This window comes from Kryptolebias marmoratus, linkage group LG20 (assembly GCF_001649575.2).
Source record: "Kryptolebias marmoratus isolate JLee-2015 linkage group LG20, ASM164957v2, whole genome shotgun sequence".
Taxonomy (NCBI): domain Eukaryota; kingdom Metazoa; phylum Chordata; class Actinopteri; order Cyprinodontiformes; family Rivulidae; genus Kryptolebias; species Kryptolebias marmoratus.
This window is the reverse complement of record NC_051449.1, coordinates 1,854,577-1,871,720: the sequence shown is the minus strand read 5'-3', so window position 1 is coordinate 1,871,720 and position 17,144 is coordinate 1,854,577. Positions and strand designations below refer to the sequence as shown.

At 39.1% G+C, this 17,144-nt stretch overlaps 1 protein-coding gene across 5 annotated transcripts in view; it reads left to right on the top strand.

Moving 5' to 3' along the window:
- LOC108243836 (disco-interacting protein 2 homolog C) overlaps nt 1–17,144 on the top strand; it is a 152,732-nt gene that overhangs the window by 116,746 nt on the left and 18,842 nt on the right. For all 5 annotated transcript variants that reach the window (XM_025008909.2, XM_025008908.2, XM_017429523.3 and 2 more), the window contains exons 9-17: nt 6,296–6,387; nt 10,275–10,385; nt 11,052–11,175; nt 12,794–12,903; nt 13,979–14,081; nt 14,317–14,381; nt 14,462–14,555; nt 15,030–15,149; nt 16,059–16,173. In XM_025008909.2, the coding sequence (XP_024864677.1) occupies nt 6,296–6,387; nt 10,275–10,385; nt 11,052–11,175; nt 12,794–12,903; nt 13,979–14,081; nt 14,317–14,381; nt 14,462–14,555; nt 15,030–15,149; nt 16,059–16,173 (934 nt within the window). The remainder of the gene's footprint in view (nt 1–6,295; nt 6,388–10,274; nt 10,386–11,051; nt 11,176–12,793; nt 12,904–13,978; nt 14,082–14,316; nt 14,382–14,461; nt 14,556–15,029; nt 15,150–16,058; nt 16,174–17,144) is intronic.

Here is a 17,144-nt window from a genome sequence, read left to right as displayed (position 1 = left end):
TTTGTTGTAAGATTGGACTGCAGAGTTGAAAGGACCAATAATGGGTTTTTAATTTCATGCCTGAACCTCAGCATCTGCAGGGACGCAGTGGACACCGCAAGAACATCAACCAATCTGCCGATTTCACAATTATACATGTAGAAAACTTAAACCCAGGGAGAAATAATAATTCGTTTTTAAAAAGTGAAAGCTAATTTGAGCTCAGGTAGACTTAAAGATGATTCAGTTTAAATAAAATATAGATTATTTGAAGAAAACACATCCAGGTCCTTCTGCAGCACAGATTGTGATCTTCTAAATGTTGCTGTTATCGTTACAGAGTACAAGAAAGAGAAAACAGCTTGCATCTCAAAATGTGTTTATTGTAGGGTATTATCACTGGTTTTCTTTTTCTGCTTGACTGAATTCATTCATAGTCGCACTAAATACCTCCTATGAGTAAACCACAGTAAAAAAAGTAACGATTATTTTGAGAACCCCTTGTGGCCGATGGTAAACTGATGGACTCATGTCTACTTCAGCAAAATCTGTAAAGTCTCTGTGGGCCCTGAAAGCAACAAAAAGTGCAAAGCAGGCAGGAAATTTGATGCAGTTTATCTCTGAATTGTAATTATTTGTTGTGGGGCAGAAGAGGAGCAGAATTTGTTGCTGAACCATCACATCTCAAGCCTTCAACCAGGCTTAGGTGGGTTTTTGTGTCTTGATGGTTCTCCCTGAATCAGTTTAAAGACCAAGACAGTTTGGAGCAGAGAGTCCAAAGCCCAGACTGGCACATGTCAACTCTTTTGTTTGTCCCAGGAGTTAAAGTGGAAAGATTGTTAAAACGATTAAGTTTATTGAGCATCTCTAGGTTTGTTAGAGTTTTGGGACTCATCCTCAGTGGCCTCTGGTTTGTGGGGTGTTTCCGTTACGACTGTGGTCTGACTTCAGGCTGTTTCTTAGCCAACTGGGTTCCTCCCGTGGCCTTCGGGTCAAATTGACCCAAAGCTACAAGGGCAGAAGCAGGGGTGGTTTTTAAGTAAAACTTTCAGGAAGTCAGTTATTTATGTCAGATGTGAATAAAAGCTTGTAAACTTGAACTAAGGTGTTTTAATGTCTGTCATCATGTTGGAACTTGGAGAGTTTAGGATTTTCAGGGGTGGAACCACTGGTGTAGGTTATAATTCAGGCCAAGTAATTGCCAGTAATTAAACACTTATATATTCGTCTGCCTCCTTTTACGATGTCCCAGAGGCATCTTGTTCTTAGCACATGGTTTCTGTAATTCCAAATTTTATGACACATTAAATTATCTATTTATTCAGACAACATTTAATGCCGTAAAACAACCTGTTCAGCCAGTGTTAAAATCTAGATCCTGTCCTTTGTTGAATTTTATCATAGTTTGTGGACCCGTGTTCTGCATCTAATATATTTTAGTTGATTATGTGGTAGAGAATTTAAGTCAAATGAAGCAACTAAACCGTATTTATTGTAACTATGCATCCATACTAAACAAGTCATATCGATGTAAATCAGTCGTTCCACCTGCAGCACAGCCGCTGTCACAGCTTTCTAAATTAATTTGCTTCATTTGCATCACATTTCGTCCTCATCCCAGGTTCAGTAACACGTTTCCACCCAAGTTTTCTTTGTTCTGCAGCTGAAGCCCAGACGTTTATTAATCTACCAAACAGCAGCAGAGAAAAACAGCTTCAGGTCCAGAGGGTGTAAACAAAGAGTTAGCTGCCGTTAACAGTACCGGTCCTCATGAATTTTGAGTGAAACCTCCCTGCTGAGCTGCAGAGGATGAAATAATCCTGAGAAAACCGTAGTCACACCACAGCAAATGTTTTACACAGAAGGAGTTATTGTAAAAACAAAAAGAATTCAACTAAACCACAGATTGTCCAGTTTTAAGATGTACAAAATTCTCATTTTGATGAAATGAAGCTGGAAGAAATGGGTCTGGATGGACGGATGGAAACATTTTGGACTTGTCTAATGCCTGCTGTCAGTGCAGCCGTCTGTTCACTGCAAGATTTTTGTAATCTGCTGTTATTCCAACAAAAAAACCTGTGAATATAAATCTTTCAAATTCTTCTACATCCTCGCTATTTGCTAGTATTTGGTGCAGGAACAGAGCTGATAAAATGTGACTAATGGCTTTCCAGGAACAGATTAATGTGGGTCCTTTTAGGAGATGGTAAATATAAAATTTTATAGTTTTATGTCAAAGTGAGCTTCACAGAAACTGCAGCAAATTTGCTCCTCTGTGTGAACTTTATTATCTCTTAATGTTATGTATTCCATTTAAATACAACTTGAGGTCTTAATAGGAGACTGAACAGTTATTTTCATGCAAATAACAAGAACAAAGAAAAGGTAAAAACAATAAAAAGTAAGGTGGCATTACAAGAAAAATAAGGGAGAAAATCTCTGTTTATTACTTGTGGTTTCATCATCTTTCACAAAGAATTACAGTTTTTGACTTTTGACACTAAGGCCTTCAGTAGTTCTGTCCTTCAGCAATAAAAATGTTTCACAACCAAGAATTGTCATGAAAATGAGTTTAGAAATATTCAAGACTTCAGCTGCTCCCCGTCTCTGCTGGCGTTGGCGACGTTGGCTCGTGTTTGTCATCAGCTCTGAGGATTAACATTAACAGGCAGCAGCAGCAGCTTTCTTCAAACAGGCGTGAAGTTTGAGTGTGAGTGTCTGAACAAACCGATGTGTGAGGAGTCGATGAGCTGATATGAGCGCTCACCAGACTGTGAAATGTCTCCAGCCATCGCTGAGGAGCCGACCACCAGAGACAAAAGCACGGTGAGGTTTCTGTGTGGAGGGAGTGTGTGTGATGTGCAGTGCTGAATCTAAATCTTCTCCTCTTTCTACCTCAGTCTCTATCTGCTCTTTATCTCTGATTCCTGCCGTGTCTCCTCTTTGATGTCGGCCCACAAAGACAAACTTGTTTAGTTTCTTCCTGTCGAGCCGTCCTCCGCCCTGAGAGAACAGAAGAAATTCATGATGCCCACTTCTCCTGTTGTCCTTAAACTCACCTCTCTTAAAGGCTGCACTGCAGATAACCCCTCACAGAAGCCAGGAGAGAAACACACTTCGATTCCTGAAAGAAAAGTTTCAGATAAACCAAGTTTTTCAGGGAGCTTTGATCCTCTCCGTTCTGCACAGCTGGATTTATTTATCAACAAATAACATTATTAATAAAAAGGTTTAAATCCTTGTATGAATTGTGAGGAATGAAACCTTTTTTATGTCTTTGTGTGTTGCATTTAGTTTTGCATGTTTCTGCTTTTAATTGATATGTTTCTTCTTTAAAAACATTTTATTTGTCCATGTTGGGTCACCAGCTTGACCCTTTAACTGCAGCTTTAAAGTTCCTCTCATCAGGTGGTTTAAAACAGAGCAAGGAGGAGTTTCCATCTCACAAAACTCACATGGTTCACATTTTCTAATAAGACTGTAGGTTCTAATACTTGGAGGCAGTCCATTTACCATGTTTTAGACCAGGGGTGGGCAATCCTGGTCCTGGAGGGCCACCATCCTGCAGCTTTTCCTTGTTCCTCAGCTCCAACACACCTGATTTGAATCAATGGGTGATTAACAGGCTTCTGCAGAACATGAAGAGGTAATTTAACCTCTGAATCAGGTGTGTTGGAGCAGAGAAACAAGGAAAACATGCAGGATGGTGGCCCTGAGGACCAGGATTGCCCACCCCTGTTTTAGATGTTTCTCTGCCCCAACACACCTGATTCAAATATCTCTTCAGTTTCTCATCAAGTTCTGTTGATGACGTATTCATTTAAATCAGGTGCTTCGAAACAAGAAAAGATCTAAAACATGAAGGATAGTGGTGCCCCATGATTGGTGCTGGACACCACTGTTCCAAAATGTAATTGCATAACTTATAAGATAATAATCCCAATTTAGAAAACAAGCTGAAAATATTGTTCTGTTTTCTTGCCAAACAAAAGCTGAGCTCATAAACTTCTGTCCATTATTTGTTTCCAGACCCAAAGGTGTTTTGGGGGAATTTTCTCGCTGTTTTTAAAGCTCAGTCTAATTAAGTTAAACTACTCCTGTCGGTTCCAGAGGACAATGGGCTGCTGCATTAGTCTTATATGGGTAGATTAGGTTGTGAAAGCTAAGCTCTCTGATTTGGTCTGTTCAGCAGGGGAGAAACGTTGCCTGCAGGAATCCTCTCCTCTGAATGTTAAAATGACGTGAAAGATGCAGGACGGATGGTTGTCACCTGTGCCATCACATTTACCGGCTTATTGTGTCACTTTCTTTGCAACTAATGGATGCCAGTAGAAATTATTGTGGGTTTTAATGGTTTTCATGTCACTTGATATGCATGAATGGGGCAAGTTGTCATGGTAACTACACAATAAAGGAAATAAGGATTTAGTTTTTGGTCCTGAAGAAAAAGTTTTCAGAAAATCATCCAGTGGTGCTCAGAAATGGTCCTTTAGGTACATAAATACTTCAGACATTTGCTCAGATCTAATGATTCAAAGTCACGACTGACAGCTAAAGGTAAATAAGTGTACTTTTTATAACCTTGTAGGTAAATTGTTCGAGTTACAGGCAGCAGGGTGGTGTGCTGCTCTTGTTTTTATTCAACTACCGGTGAGCCAGAAATGTCAATCTGCTCGGTTCTTTCCAACAGATGCATTGTTGCATGTTGTACCGAATCCTAAAGGTAAATTCTTTGCCTCAAGAGGTTCAGATTTGTCCTTGCAGAGCTACAGGCTTTAAATAACCAAATCATGTCAACTTTTTTGGTAACATTCCTATAGCTGCATCTCCAACGTGTCTGGAAACATTTGCAGGGGTTCCCAATTTCCTTGTATGAGTCACGGAGACTCGCAGTCTTGTCACATGAGTTTTGAACATGTTTTAAAAAATTATGTGACAGTTTTTTTTCTAAGAATAGTCACAGAGTCGTTATGGGTGTCTCCAACCCGTCTCAAGAATGCTAGAGCTGTATTTATGAGCTCTCTGTCAGGAAACAGTCCTGAATGTGCAGGTCTAAAAACCACACGACGGTAAATAATAATGACTGAAAAACTGGTTTTTATTTCAGAAGTGTACTCCATTAAGTGCATATGTATGGTATCACAAATTGGGATGTATTTTTTATGCTGTTGGAAATCAAAAACCTCCATATTGACCGCCACTGTTGTTTTAAATTGCAGTTAATTATAAATAAACTCCTTTTCAGACTCATATTCACCGAAAAATTGGTGTATTTATATGTATTTGAGTCTGTATAGTTGGTACTTTGTTGTTTTTTGTGTTTTTGTTGGTGAAATATCTGTCTGAAATAAATTATCATCATCATCAATAGTACGAATGTAAAATGATTGAGAATGTTTCTGAATCAAATAAGCAAAAGGTACCCCTGAACAGAAAAACTGGCCAAGATTTTTGTCCCTGTGTTAATAATTTAGATAGCAAATTTAAAAAATAAATAAATAAAATGAGGTTCGTGTTTGTAAAATTCTCATTTTTTTAGTTTTAATTTTTCATCCTCTAACAGTCTGTTTGCCTTCGTGGAATCTCTAAGATCTTATTCTCTTCAATTCATTAGCTCTGACAAACACCAGGGAAAAAAAAAAGTCACTTTGCTGGAAAAATAATAAGAAATTCATGCCGGATTCCTCATGCATAATAATATCTTTGTAAAGAGGTTTGAGTTAGGAGGAAAAGGAGGAGGATGAGTGGAATTGATTCCGTTGTTCTGAGTTACAGCATTAATGAACAGATCTGACTCGAGCTGCCATTCAGAACGGAACCCATCAGGAAGATTTGACAGGATTTATTGACTTCATACATTTAAAATGGTTGTGACGCACACCTTCTGTCGGATGGAGATATTTCAGGAGCTGCTTTTCTGTCAAAAGAGGTAAAAGGTTGATTTTCCTCCCCTAAGGTAGTGTGAGGATTGAAACCTAAACTAAATACAACCACTGAGTCACCAAACATCTGTTGTTCTCTGACTGTAGCCCTGTTTGGTCCGGTCCGTGTCATGAAACATTTCAGATTGTCTCCAAACTCCTCGTTGAAAACACTCAGGCTGATGTCACTCCTGTAATATTTTTCACACGGGGACTGATGATGTCATCTCCTGTCAGACAGACAGCTCTCCTGTGTTTAAAAAAAAGCTGCATGGCGGTCATCTCTTCAGCATCTTGGGCTCATTTGAGATCTTTTCTAAAATAAAGCCACATGTTGGAACTGTTGCGTGCCTCTGATAGTTGCAGCAGGTGTTAATTATTGGATGTGCCTGCAGGTAAGCTGTGGTCCAGGAGTGTGAAGGTGGCCTACAACCTGCTGCACAAACTGGGAACCAAACAGGAGCCACTTGTCCGGCCCGGAGACAGGGTGAGTCAAAACAAACCGTGACACATGAGGCCTTTCTGCTGATATGATGTGTTTGGGTTTTCTCTAAATGTGCTGCTGTGCATTGTGGGTAAACATCTCCTCGTTGGTCTCGTCTGTTTAAAGATCATTCTTCCAGACGTGTTCTAATTGTCCTGTTGTGAACTTTAACCTTTGACCTGTTAACGAACCTCCTTAACTGCTAACTGAGGCCGGAGATGGAGTTATAGGTTGTTGTGTAATTTCAGAAGAGTTCAGGGTTGATTGAATGACTGCAAGGCTTCAAAACAAGCCCAAATCATCACTCCTCTGCCACCATGCTTGACGGTTGCTATGAGGTGTTTTTGCTGATATTCTGTGCAGTGCATTCTGGGAAAAAACATCATTACTGCTCCTCTCATCTTTGTTGATTCACGTGAATATGCTAGTGAAGATCCACGGCGTGGTAAATCCAAAAAAAGCTCGACCTCCACACTCTCTGCTTTCTGAAGTGAGGAAGCTCCTTGGATGAGAAACGAAAACGTGTCCAGCAATTCACATTAAACTTTGCAAACCTGACCTGCGCTGAAACAAACAAACAAACAAAAAATCACCCAGCTCGCCCTGTTTTTCCACATGGGTGGTTCCACTTCACTGCAAACGCTTGAAGGTTCTGTGCAGCATCTTAGCTGTTCCAAGGACTTCGCTCTCCTGGGAATCTTTGTTCAGTCTTTTGTTAATTATCCTGTTGTGATTTTTAACCTGCTAACTGAGGTCTGTAGATTGTTGCACAGTCTGCCCTTTGGGGTGAATTGGCTGGGACGTCCAGCAGCTGTCCTGAATATTTTCCACTGTAAATATTTTTTCTCTCTCTAGACTCCAAATAGTTTGGAAACGAGCATCAACTTTTCCCAGACTGAAGGTCATTGCTGATGTCTTTCCGCCTTGGCATTGGGTCCAGAGCAGCAAACTTATAAAACTCCTGCTTTTATAGGGTTGTTCACACTGATAACGATCAGTTAATTCATGTATTTAATGATACAGTGTGAAATACCTCATATTGTTGTTAATCTTAGGTTCTGTTTACTTTCTATTAGAACACAATAAAGAGAAAATAGTTTTATTCAGACAACTGAAAGAGAGTTTAGTTACTTTTTATGGCTAAACTAAATTTGTGCATTTGTTGTGTGAACTCTGTTGTTATAGTTTTTGTGTTTTTATTGATTTTTGTCGGTGTATATCTCTGTCAGGACATCTTAATGTCGAAGCTTTCAAAGAAAAAGTTTTTATTGTTGTTGGCAGCTGGAGTTGCTGACTCTTGAACACAACCAGCTGTACCTCCTCTGGAGCTCCTCCTCTGTTTGGTTACCGCTTCCTTTAGATTTTTTTTTTTTTTTTAGTCACAGCTGGGTTAAATTAAAAAAAAGCAACAACAAGCACTCCATTCATGTCATCATCTCTCAGGATTTTAAGCTGCGGCCAGCATAAAATATAAAACCCTTCATTACTCAGATTCTGACACATGCTTGGTCCCTCCTTGTTTCTCTCTTATATTGAATAAATCACATTTTATACGACTCCACACAAACAAAATGATCACACTGAGACAAGAATATTTAAGAACAGCTGCTGTCATGAGACACCCCCGATGTCTCTGTCCATCGTCTCTTTTATCTTTATTTAAAGTTACATCAAAAGCAGCTCAATGCTGGGTAATTGAGTGTTTCAGATACAAGACTGCGTGTTTTAATTATGACTTTTTTTCTTCCGGTTCAGTGTGAATTACAGATCAATCTGTTGTGGGTTTTTTTTTAACAATTTCACAGTTTAGCAAGCAGCACGCAGAGAAATCACAGTGTTGTCTCCTCTTTCAGCAGGGGGACGTGTCCAAGTTGTTCACGGAAATGAGTTTTAATGAGAAAATGTTCCGAAGCAGATTTATTTACACCGAGAAGCAACAAAGGACTTGTTTTGTGAAAACACATCAGAGGTTTTGCTATGTCTTTGTGGGGAAACAAACTCACAACAGTTTCAGGAAATAAGACTCGAGAGGAGTGAAATGTCATCTGTGGAACGGATTTGACTCGATTTGACTGATTGAAAGTGTTTTTGTTTTTATTTTAGATTTTAATTGACAAAAAAACAAAAGTTGAAGCCTTACTCCTGTTGTATTATCATCTTTTTCTGATCTGGACAAACATAACTTTAAATGATGCAGTCACAAATATTTATTTGACAAACTTATTTCCAGAAAGGATGGTCAAGTGTGCTAAAAAGGATAATGATGTAAACAAACTGAACACAATAAAATATTACAGCAGTGGAAACACAAGGACAGCAGCCACCTGGAGGCTGGTTCTCGTACAGAACCATCGATATTTCCTCCGAGTTTATTGTCCTTTTGCTGCAAAAAGCACAACTGAACTCATAATAAAATCCTAAATAACAGAACCGGTCTTCAGCTCCTTGCCTTCATGCAGCACTTATCTGCAGATGAAACCCGAGCGCCTCCAGTGAGACCTGCATATATCAATATTAGACCTGTTAAGGCATCATTACGCCGCTCTCATTCATTGAAAACGTGCTCAGCTTATAGCACAAACACAGCATATCCACTCCGGTGATGTATATAGAAGCTATTAAGCAGCACTTAAGCAGGGTTCACTGCGAGCATCACAACATGCAGCTGGAGCTGAACTGGATCCACGGTACCAGAGCAGAAGATGGAGGAACATGTTACAGTACCTCTGTGCAGCAAATATGATGTAATTTATCATCAGAAAAGATAAAAAAATACAGTGAAATGTAGATAATTGGCTTTTATACTGTTGGAAAACAAAATAACTTTTAGAAACCTCAAAACCTTTAAGTTTAGAAAAGTAAAAATATATATATTTCCACCTGTATTATGAAAGGAAATAAGTGACACATGTAGACTGGATGCTGATCCCAGATCGGTGGATTTAAATCTTCAGGAGTGTCCGAGCTGAAAGTTCAGGAACTGGAACGATGGGGATGAATTTCCATTAAAATGACTACAAAATAAGATCCTATTGAGGCAGAAACATGTAGTCTAAAAAAATAAATACAATTATTATTATAGTGAGGTGTTCAAGTTCATTTTAGTGTCATTTTAGTGATATTTGTCTGCAGTGGGAGAAAACTGGTCAGGGTGTAAAAATACCACAATCTGAACAAATACTTGGACTTTTTCCCCTCACTGTGCTCAGTGATTCCTTTCTAAATAAATAATAATTTTAGAATAAATTACAACAAATCAACTGCAGAGTTGCTAGAAACTTTGATGTGTTTGGTTAGATTTGAACTTGGCACAGCGGGAGTTTTACATCTGCAGTAAGGAAAAACTGATCTGACTGACATGAATGTTTTTTCAGATTTTGAAGCTCTCTTTAAGGCTGCATGTTGTGGAAAAAACTAGTTTATTGATTTATATTTTAGGAGGATCTGAATGCACATTCAGATGTACACATGTCTTTAAATGTTTTGTATGATCTTCCTTCAAAAAGTTAAAAAAAACAACCTGCAGGAAACGAACAGAGAAACTGACGGACAGTTGAGACATTACAGAAAACAGAGACAACATAAAGGAGGAAGAGGACGGGCGGCAGAGACGGAGATGTTGGCTGGACGTCTTCTAAATTATTCAGCTTCATTCTTTTCTGATACAACAATCATCTGATGCTTTTTATTCTCCTGGTCGTCTCTCAACATCAGAAACACAAAACGTGCTCCTCTGCTGCCCGCTTTTTTTCTGTTTTCTTACCTAACTGCTGCGTCCGCAGCTCATTATTCCGTTGATCAGTTTCTGAAATAAGATCTATTTTTCTTTTCATTTGCTGTAACCATGGAAACCGCAGTGACCGCGGCATGCTTTCTCCCCCCGTCTGTAGGTGGCGCTCGTCTTTCCCAACAACGACCCCGGTGCCTTCATGACGGCGTTTTACGGCTGCCTGCTGGCCGAGGTTGTCCCCGTGCCGATAGAAGTCCCTCTGACCAGGAAGGTAAGAACGGTCGGAGCCACGCCCACCGGCCACTTCTTTATGTACACCTTGTTATCAAAGTAACAGGTTCAATCTTTTAAGGAGAGAGAAATACAAATCAGACCTTTAAAAAGTAAATTAAATCTAAGTTTAGTGAGATTGTGAAGTGAAGTGAGATTTATTTATATAGCACTTTTCAGCAACAAGGCGATCCAAAGTTCTTTACAACAGAAACAAAAACAGAATCCGATACAGCAAATACATAATAAAACACACAAAAGAAAGAAAGAAAAAACACGTCAAACATGTATAATCTAAATGAAATATAGGATAATCTAAATAAAATCACGAAACCAGACATATCTAAACATGAGCTGAAACAGTCAAAATAGTAGCTAAAATAATCTAAATGAAATCATGATAAAGTTAAAGCTGAGCTACACAACAATTAGGAATCATGAGCTAAAATAAACTAAACTAAATGTACAGGAAGGCTAAATAAGCTAAAACATGACAATTCAATGCAAAACTAACGGTACCAAACTTAAATAGTACCAAGTACCAAGTTTAGAGCCAAGCATTCATTTGCCCCCCCCCCCCGCAGGTAGCTTTATTCCTCGTTGAATCTCACAAAAGTTTGGGTTTTATTTGTCTGTAACTCTGATTGTCTGATGTGTCCGCCTGCAGGACGCCGGCAGTCAGCAGATCGGGTTTCTGCTGGGCAGCTGCGGAGTCACCGTGGCTCTGACGAGCGACGCCTGCCATAAAGGCTTGCCCAAAAGCCCCACAGGAGAGATCCCACAGTTCAAAGGTCAGACACACACAACCTTTCATGGTGACACTTCTGTCCACACCGGCATGCCGGGTCTTTATCTTCTACGCTCTGCTGGTAAATATGTCACAGAAGTCCAGACGAATCTCATCGCTTTTACTTTTCCACAGAATCTGTTTGATCCTAATGAACTGAAGATGAAGATAAACACCTTGATGCTTTTACTTGGAACTATTAATCAGAGTTAAATGGTTCAGTTTAGACCTTTTTAGAGTCAAAAACATGTATAAAAGTGTCACAATGAATCTGTTCAAGTCCGAAATATTGACTCTGATTTATTAAAGTTCAGATTTAGGCTGAAACAAACTGATCTGAATGCCTGACATTAGGTTGTTTGTTTCTTTTTTGGAAGAAAAGAGTATGCAGTTGCAGAAAATACAAGTGAATTGACATTTTCATCATCTCTATAAACAGGAAAACAAACATTTATGCTGACTCAGCATTCGTACTATAAATAATCAGTGATAAGATTTGTTAAATGTGTAAAACTTCTTTGTCTTAAAATAACCCCACATAGCTGAAATCGGATGTTTTAAAGCCTCAGTGATCCGTCGCAGCTACACAACACGCCACGCACAGGTCAAAGGTCAGACGTCAGAGCGAGGCAAAGTGTCACCCGCTTTATTTTCCGCCGTGTCGCGGCATTTCTCGGCGGAACGAATAAACAGAGAGACGGCGGCAGACAGCTGGGCTGAGACACGGCTGACAGGATGATGGAGTGATGTGGAAAGAGGCGGGGGAGTCGGTGAAGTGGTGAAACGGATCGATGGAAAAACAAGTGGTGAACAGAGACGAGAGGCAGAATCTCACGGTGATAAATAACCACTGTTTGCTTTGCAGTAATGGGTTTAAAAATAGCAACGTGATGGCTGCAGACTCTTTGCTCCCCACTCAGCTCAGATTTGAGATTGTGTGCAGCGCTCATTAAATCTGAGTGCTCCTCGTATTGATCTCATATCGAAGCTCGTTTCTTCCACACGGCTGATTGTTTCTTCTGTCTGTCTCCCAGCAGCATCAGAGGAGACGTACTCAGGACTTCACATCGTCTCCTTTCAACTGTATAACTTGTAGGGAAATTTATATATATATATATGAAATGAACCACTGGACGGATTTTCATGAAACTCCCAGAAAATAAACATCTGCAGCTGATTAACTTTTAGAGTCAACCCAATTCAAGATGGCCGCCACAGGCAACCGACATTAGGGAACAGAAAAATGGCTGTGACTCAGTTGGCGTGGTAGTAGCTGAGCTCCGTCCCCAACACAAGCTTTAACAACAGCTGCCTATCTGTTAGCAAAATATCTCAAGATGGATTTTAAGAAAACTCAAACTCAGTCAGTTTTACAGATATTGAGCTGGAGTTTGGTGTGGTAGTAGCTGAGAGTGATCTCCATGTATTTTGATATTATGAGATTCTGTAAATCCAATAAATTACAAGGTTTGACTAAAACAGATGCAGGTTTTGTCAGAAAAAGATGCTTTTGGTTTAAAACTGTATCATAAAAGGCTATATGACCCTTTGAGGAATGCTTGGCTTTTTATTAAGAGTTGATTTCACAGCAGAAGTTCATAAATCTCTGTTTTTGTGTCCAGGTTGGCCCAAGGTTCTGTGGTTCGTCACGGAGTCCAAACACCTGTCCAAACCTCCCAGAGACTGGTTCCCTCAAATCAAAGATGCCAACCAGGACACGGCCTACATCGAGGTAAGGCTGGCTCTCACGCTCCAGTTTTCAGTCCTTAAATCGATGCAGCGACATGTTGTTTGGATTAAAAGCAGCATCTTATCTCAGCCTGCTGCGGGTCAGAGCTCTTATCAGAGCCCATTGATTTGATTTGCAGCGACGTCCTTTTTAGCAGCTGGACATTAAGTGAACCGGCAGCGGAGAAAAATGTCTCCTTGATTGCATTTTGGATTAAAAAAAGAACTGGAATGATGGATGATTGAAAAAATAACCTCCTATTTTACCAGAAGCAACATCTCTGACGGTTAAGACAAATGAAACTGCTTCAGCTTTTTTTTTTTTACTATCCCTGCATGATTCATATCTTTAATAACAGCTCATCACAGAGGTTAGTGAGACCTGCCAGCTTTTATTTTGGAAGGATTCCTGCAGATTACTGTGATTTAACAGCACTCAGATATTTTATTATTTAGCTTTTATTATTGTCACTTTGTGTTTAAATCCTGAAGATAACATTGTTTCTTTGTGGCTCAGTGACAGGAAAACAGATTATTTTAGAGCTTTGAGCAGAATGTTGTCTGTATTAAATAAATAAATGTGTTTAGAATTAAAAACTTTAAGCCTGTAATAAAAATAAACAGATAAAATTTCCAGTGAAATCATTTACTTGTGAAATGCATCCAAACAAAGTAAAACAGAAATTATTGGGCAGTTTGATTTTATTTGTTCTGTTTTGTTTCTTAATTTTGTTTATTTTTCCTGGAAAATTAATCATTAAGGATAAAGGAAATTAATACACAGAAACAAATAAAAACAATCAAAGCACAAGTAAACGGAAAATAAAAATACCGTTAGGAAAAAAAGAACAAATCGAACAAGTTTTTCCTTCAAAGACTTAAATAAGAAAAAGGATGTTATTATTTTGGAAACAGATATTTGTGATGTTTCAAATTTGACTCAAGGTTTAATAAACATTAAAGAGAAGAATATTTTTTTACGTTTGACATTTTAGAGCATAACTGAGGACTTTAGAAATGTGGGATTAATTTCGTTTCTGTGTTTTTGTGGCGAAGCTGACTGTATTTTTTTTTTTCAGTACAAGACGTGTAAAGATGGCGGCGTCCTGGGGGTGACGGTGACGAGGGTCGCCATGCTCACACACTGCCAGGCTCTCACGCAGTCCTGCTCGTACACCGAAGGTGAAACACACACTCCCACCTGCTCAACAGCTGGACTACAGGTGTCCAAATGGTGGGCTGAGGGCCATTTCCTGACCCAAACAAACTCATATCTGGACCCAGATCGTCTGTTAATGTTTACGTTTTATAATAATTACATTTTTACAGACTTTACGGTAGTTTCAGCTCGGTCCTGATGGTGTTCAGTAGAACCATAAATAGTTTCTCTCTGAATCTCTCCTGTGTTTGTCTGCAGCTGAGACCATAGTGAATGTATTAGACTTCAAGAAGGATGTGGGGCTGTGGCACGCCATCCTGACTGTAAGAAAAGCCTGAATGCACTTAGCATTTAGCAGGAAAACTGTGTAAATATTTAAATGTTTTCCTCATCTGTCCCTCAGAGTGTGATGAACATGATGCACGTCATTAGTATTCCCTACGCCCTGATGAAGGTGAACCCTCTGTCCTGGATCCAGAAGGTCTGCCAGTACAAAGGTGACACTTTGTTTCAAAATAAAACCAATCTTCAGTGTCGCCTGTGGAACCTGGGCTTTAAAAATACAGCATACACTTTCTTTTAATCTGAAATATTCATTAAAACAGAAGAGCTCCTGATCTGCAGAACAAAAAAGGCTCATTTTTCCCAAATAGGAAGATAAAATTCAGAGTTTAAAACCACCTGACCTGCTGCTCTGAAAGACATACGACGTATAAGAAGGCAGAGATGTCTACATTCTGGTGTATAAGTGGTGAACGAGGAGGAGAAACAAGTATTTAAAATTTCATAAAAGTCTAAATATTGTACAAGGTTGAAATCTGCAGGGTGTTCGTCAGAACAGCATGACAGAAACAGAAAGAATTTGATCGTTCTCATCCGTTAGCACCCTTAAATGTTTATGTCCTGTAAAAACAAATTATTGAAAACTAAAATTCCTTTCAGGGATTTAATCTGTGGCGTTTTGTCTGCAGCGAGGGTGGCCTGCGTGAAGTCGCGGGACATGCACTGGGCTCTGGTGGCCCATCGGGACCAGAGGGACGTCAACCTGAGCTCCCTGCGGATGCTGGTGGTGGCCGACGGATCCAACCCATGTGAGGAAACCATTTCTGTTTTATAGTTCGTCTTCGACAGGTGGTCAGAAAACAAAACAAACAGCCTCCTTTACTTTTCTGATTTATATTTGTGGATTATTAAGATGTTTCCTTTTGACACATCATTTATTTTCCTGCAGATCAAGAACCTCCTTCACTCACAGTTCTGCAGCTTCCATCGCAGCATCTATGGAAAATTAGGAAATTATGGCGTTCTTTCCTCTTTAATTTAAAAATGAAAATAAAATAAGCTGCTCAGACAAGCAGTTTCACATGACTTACATATAAAAGATGACGGTTGGTGATGTAAAGCACTTTGTGCAGCTTGAAGTACGTTAAATAAATGCAGTTTATTTGTCCAGCCCAAACAGACCAACAGTGAAAATACGAATCTCATTTTACAAAATCAACATTATGTTGTAAGAAAGAATGAATGTGTAAAAAGCCTGGATCTGGTTCCTGGATGTTCGTCGGATTTGAGCTCGTTATCCTGCGGGACAAGGTCGTTCCTGTGGAGGAAATGAGGTTCTGTAAAAAAAAAACCTGAGAGGGTTAAGATCCGGGCAGTCGGAGGGATTCGGTTCACAGGAGCGGAACTTTCTGTGTCTTTAGTCGAGTTCCTGGAGGTTTTCTTTCTTGAACACCCGACCCTGAAGGTTCCCAACAGAACCAACTTCTTCTCTTCTCTTTGACACTTATTATGTTTACATTTAAGTAATTTATTCCAGGACAGCTTTCAGAGAAAAATCTGACCCGAATGAGCCGCACTCGTTCCTCGTTTTAATTACTTTTCTGTCAGCTCGTTAAAGAAGTCCTAACTGCTGATTAAATATAAATATTAAATAAAGTTAAGATCTTTACTCAGAAACGTGAAGAATCCCTTCTTCCTCTTCTGTTTGCGTCTCTTAGGGTCGATCTCGTCCTGCGACGCTTTCCTGAACGTCTTCCAGACGAAAGGTTTGAAGCCGGAGGTGATCTGTCCCTGCGCCAGCTCCACGGAGGCTCTGACTGTCGCCATCCGGAGGTAAACCATCATTATCCTTTTATTCCCTAAAGTTTGTCTAGTTTACTAAATCTGTTACCATTTTTAAGACTTTATCACCTGTTCAGACACGTTTGTGTGATAACTTTCTCCTCAGTGTTTGTGCTGTTTAAATCCCTAACTTCAGTTTTGAGGTTTAAACTGTAAACTTCCTCCTCTTTCATCTGAGCTCCATGACGTTTAAAAAGCTGTAATTTCTGTTCCATCTGAGGAGTAAGGAGTACTTCAGGAAGTACTTGAGTATTTTTAGAGCTTCAGAACTTCACTGCACATGTTTGTACTTTTTGTTTTATTATATTACCACAAGTTCAATCTTTTATTTGTAAAAATGTCTCAAGTTTCTGAACTTGTTCTCACGTTGGAAAGTCGAGACATTTCTCACGCATCGTGTTTATAAATAAATACATCCTTAAACACACTTTGGACAGTTTTTTCCATGTTTTTGATTTTATAATTTTTTTTTTTTTTAGAATCTCAGCTATTCTTCCTGAGAGAAGTATTTATGTGTTTTTATGATAATTAAGTCTTTTTTATTGTCCAAAGCTTTATTTTCTTTCAAAAATCTCGTCCTGCTGCAGTTACACTCCGACCTTTTTTTTAAAAAATACTTTTATTAACTGAGAAATATTTTCATTTCCTAATATAATCTGAACTTTACAGAAACTTCTTTTCCTTATTAAACTGTTCTTCTTTTCTTCAAATGTCAAACTTTTCAGAAAAATGATGAAAAGTTCTTAGGTTTGTGTAAAAACCTTGACTCTGTCTGATCGATGGTGTCCTCCTCCTCCCCCTCTTCCCCCTCCTCCTCCTCCTTCCCCTCCTCTTCCTCCTCCTTCTCCTCCTCCTCCTCCTCCTAGGAGCATCTGAAGGATAATTTACAGGAAAATTATAATAATAATATCCTTATTATCCTTATTATTATTATTATTATTATTATTATTATTATTATTATT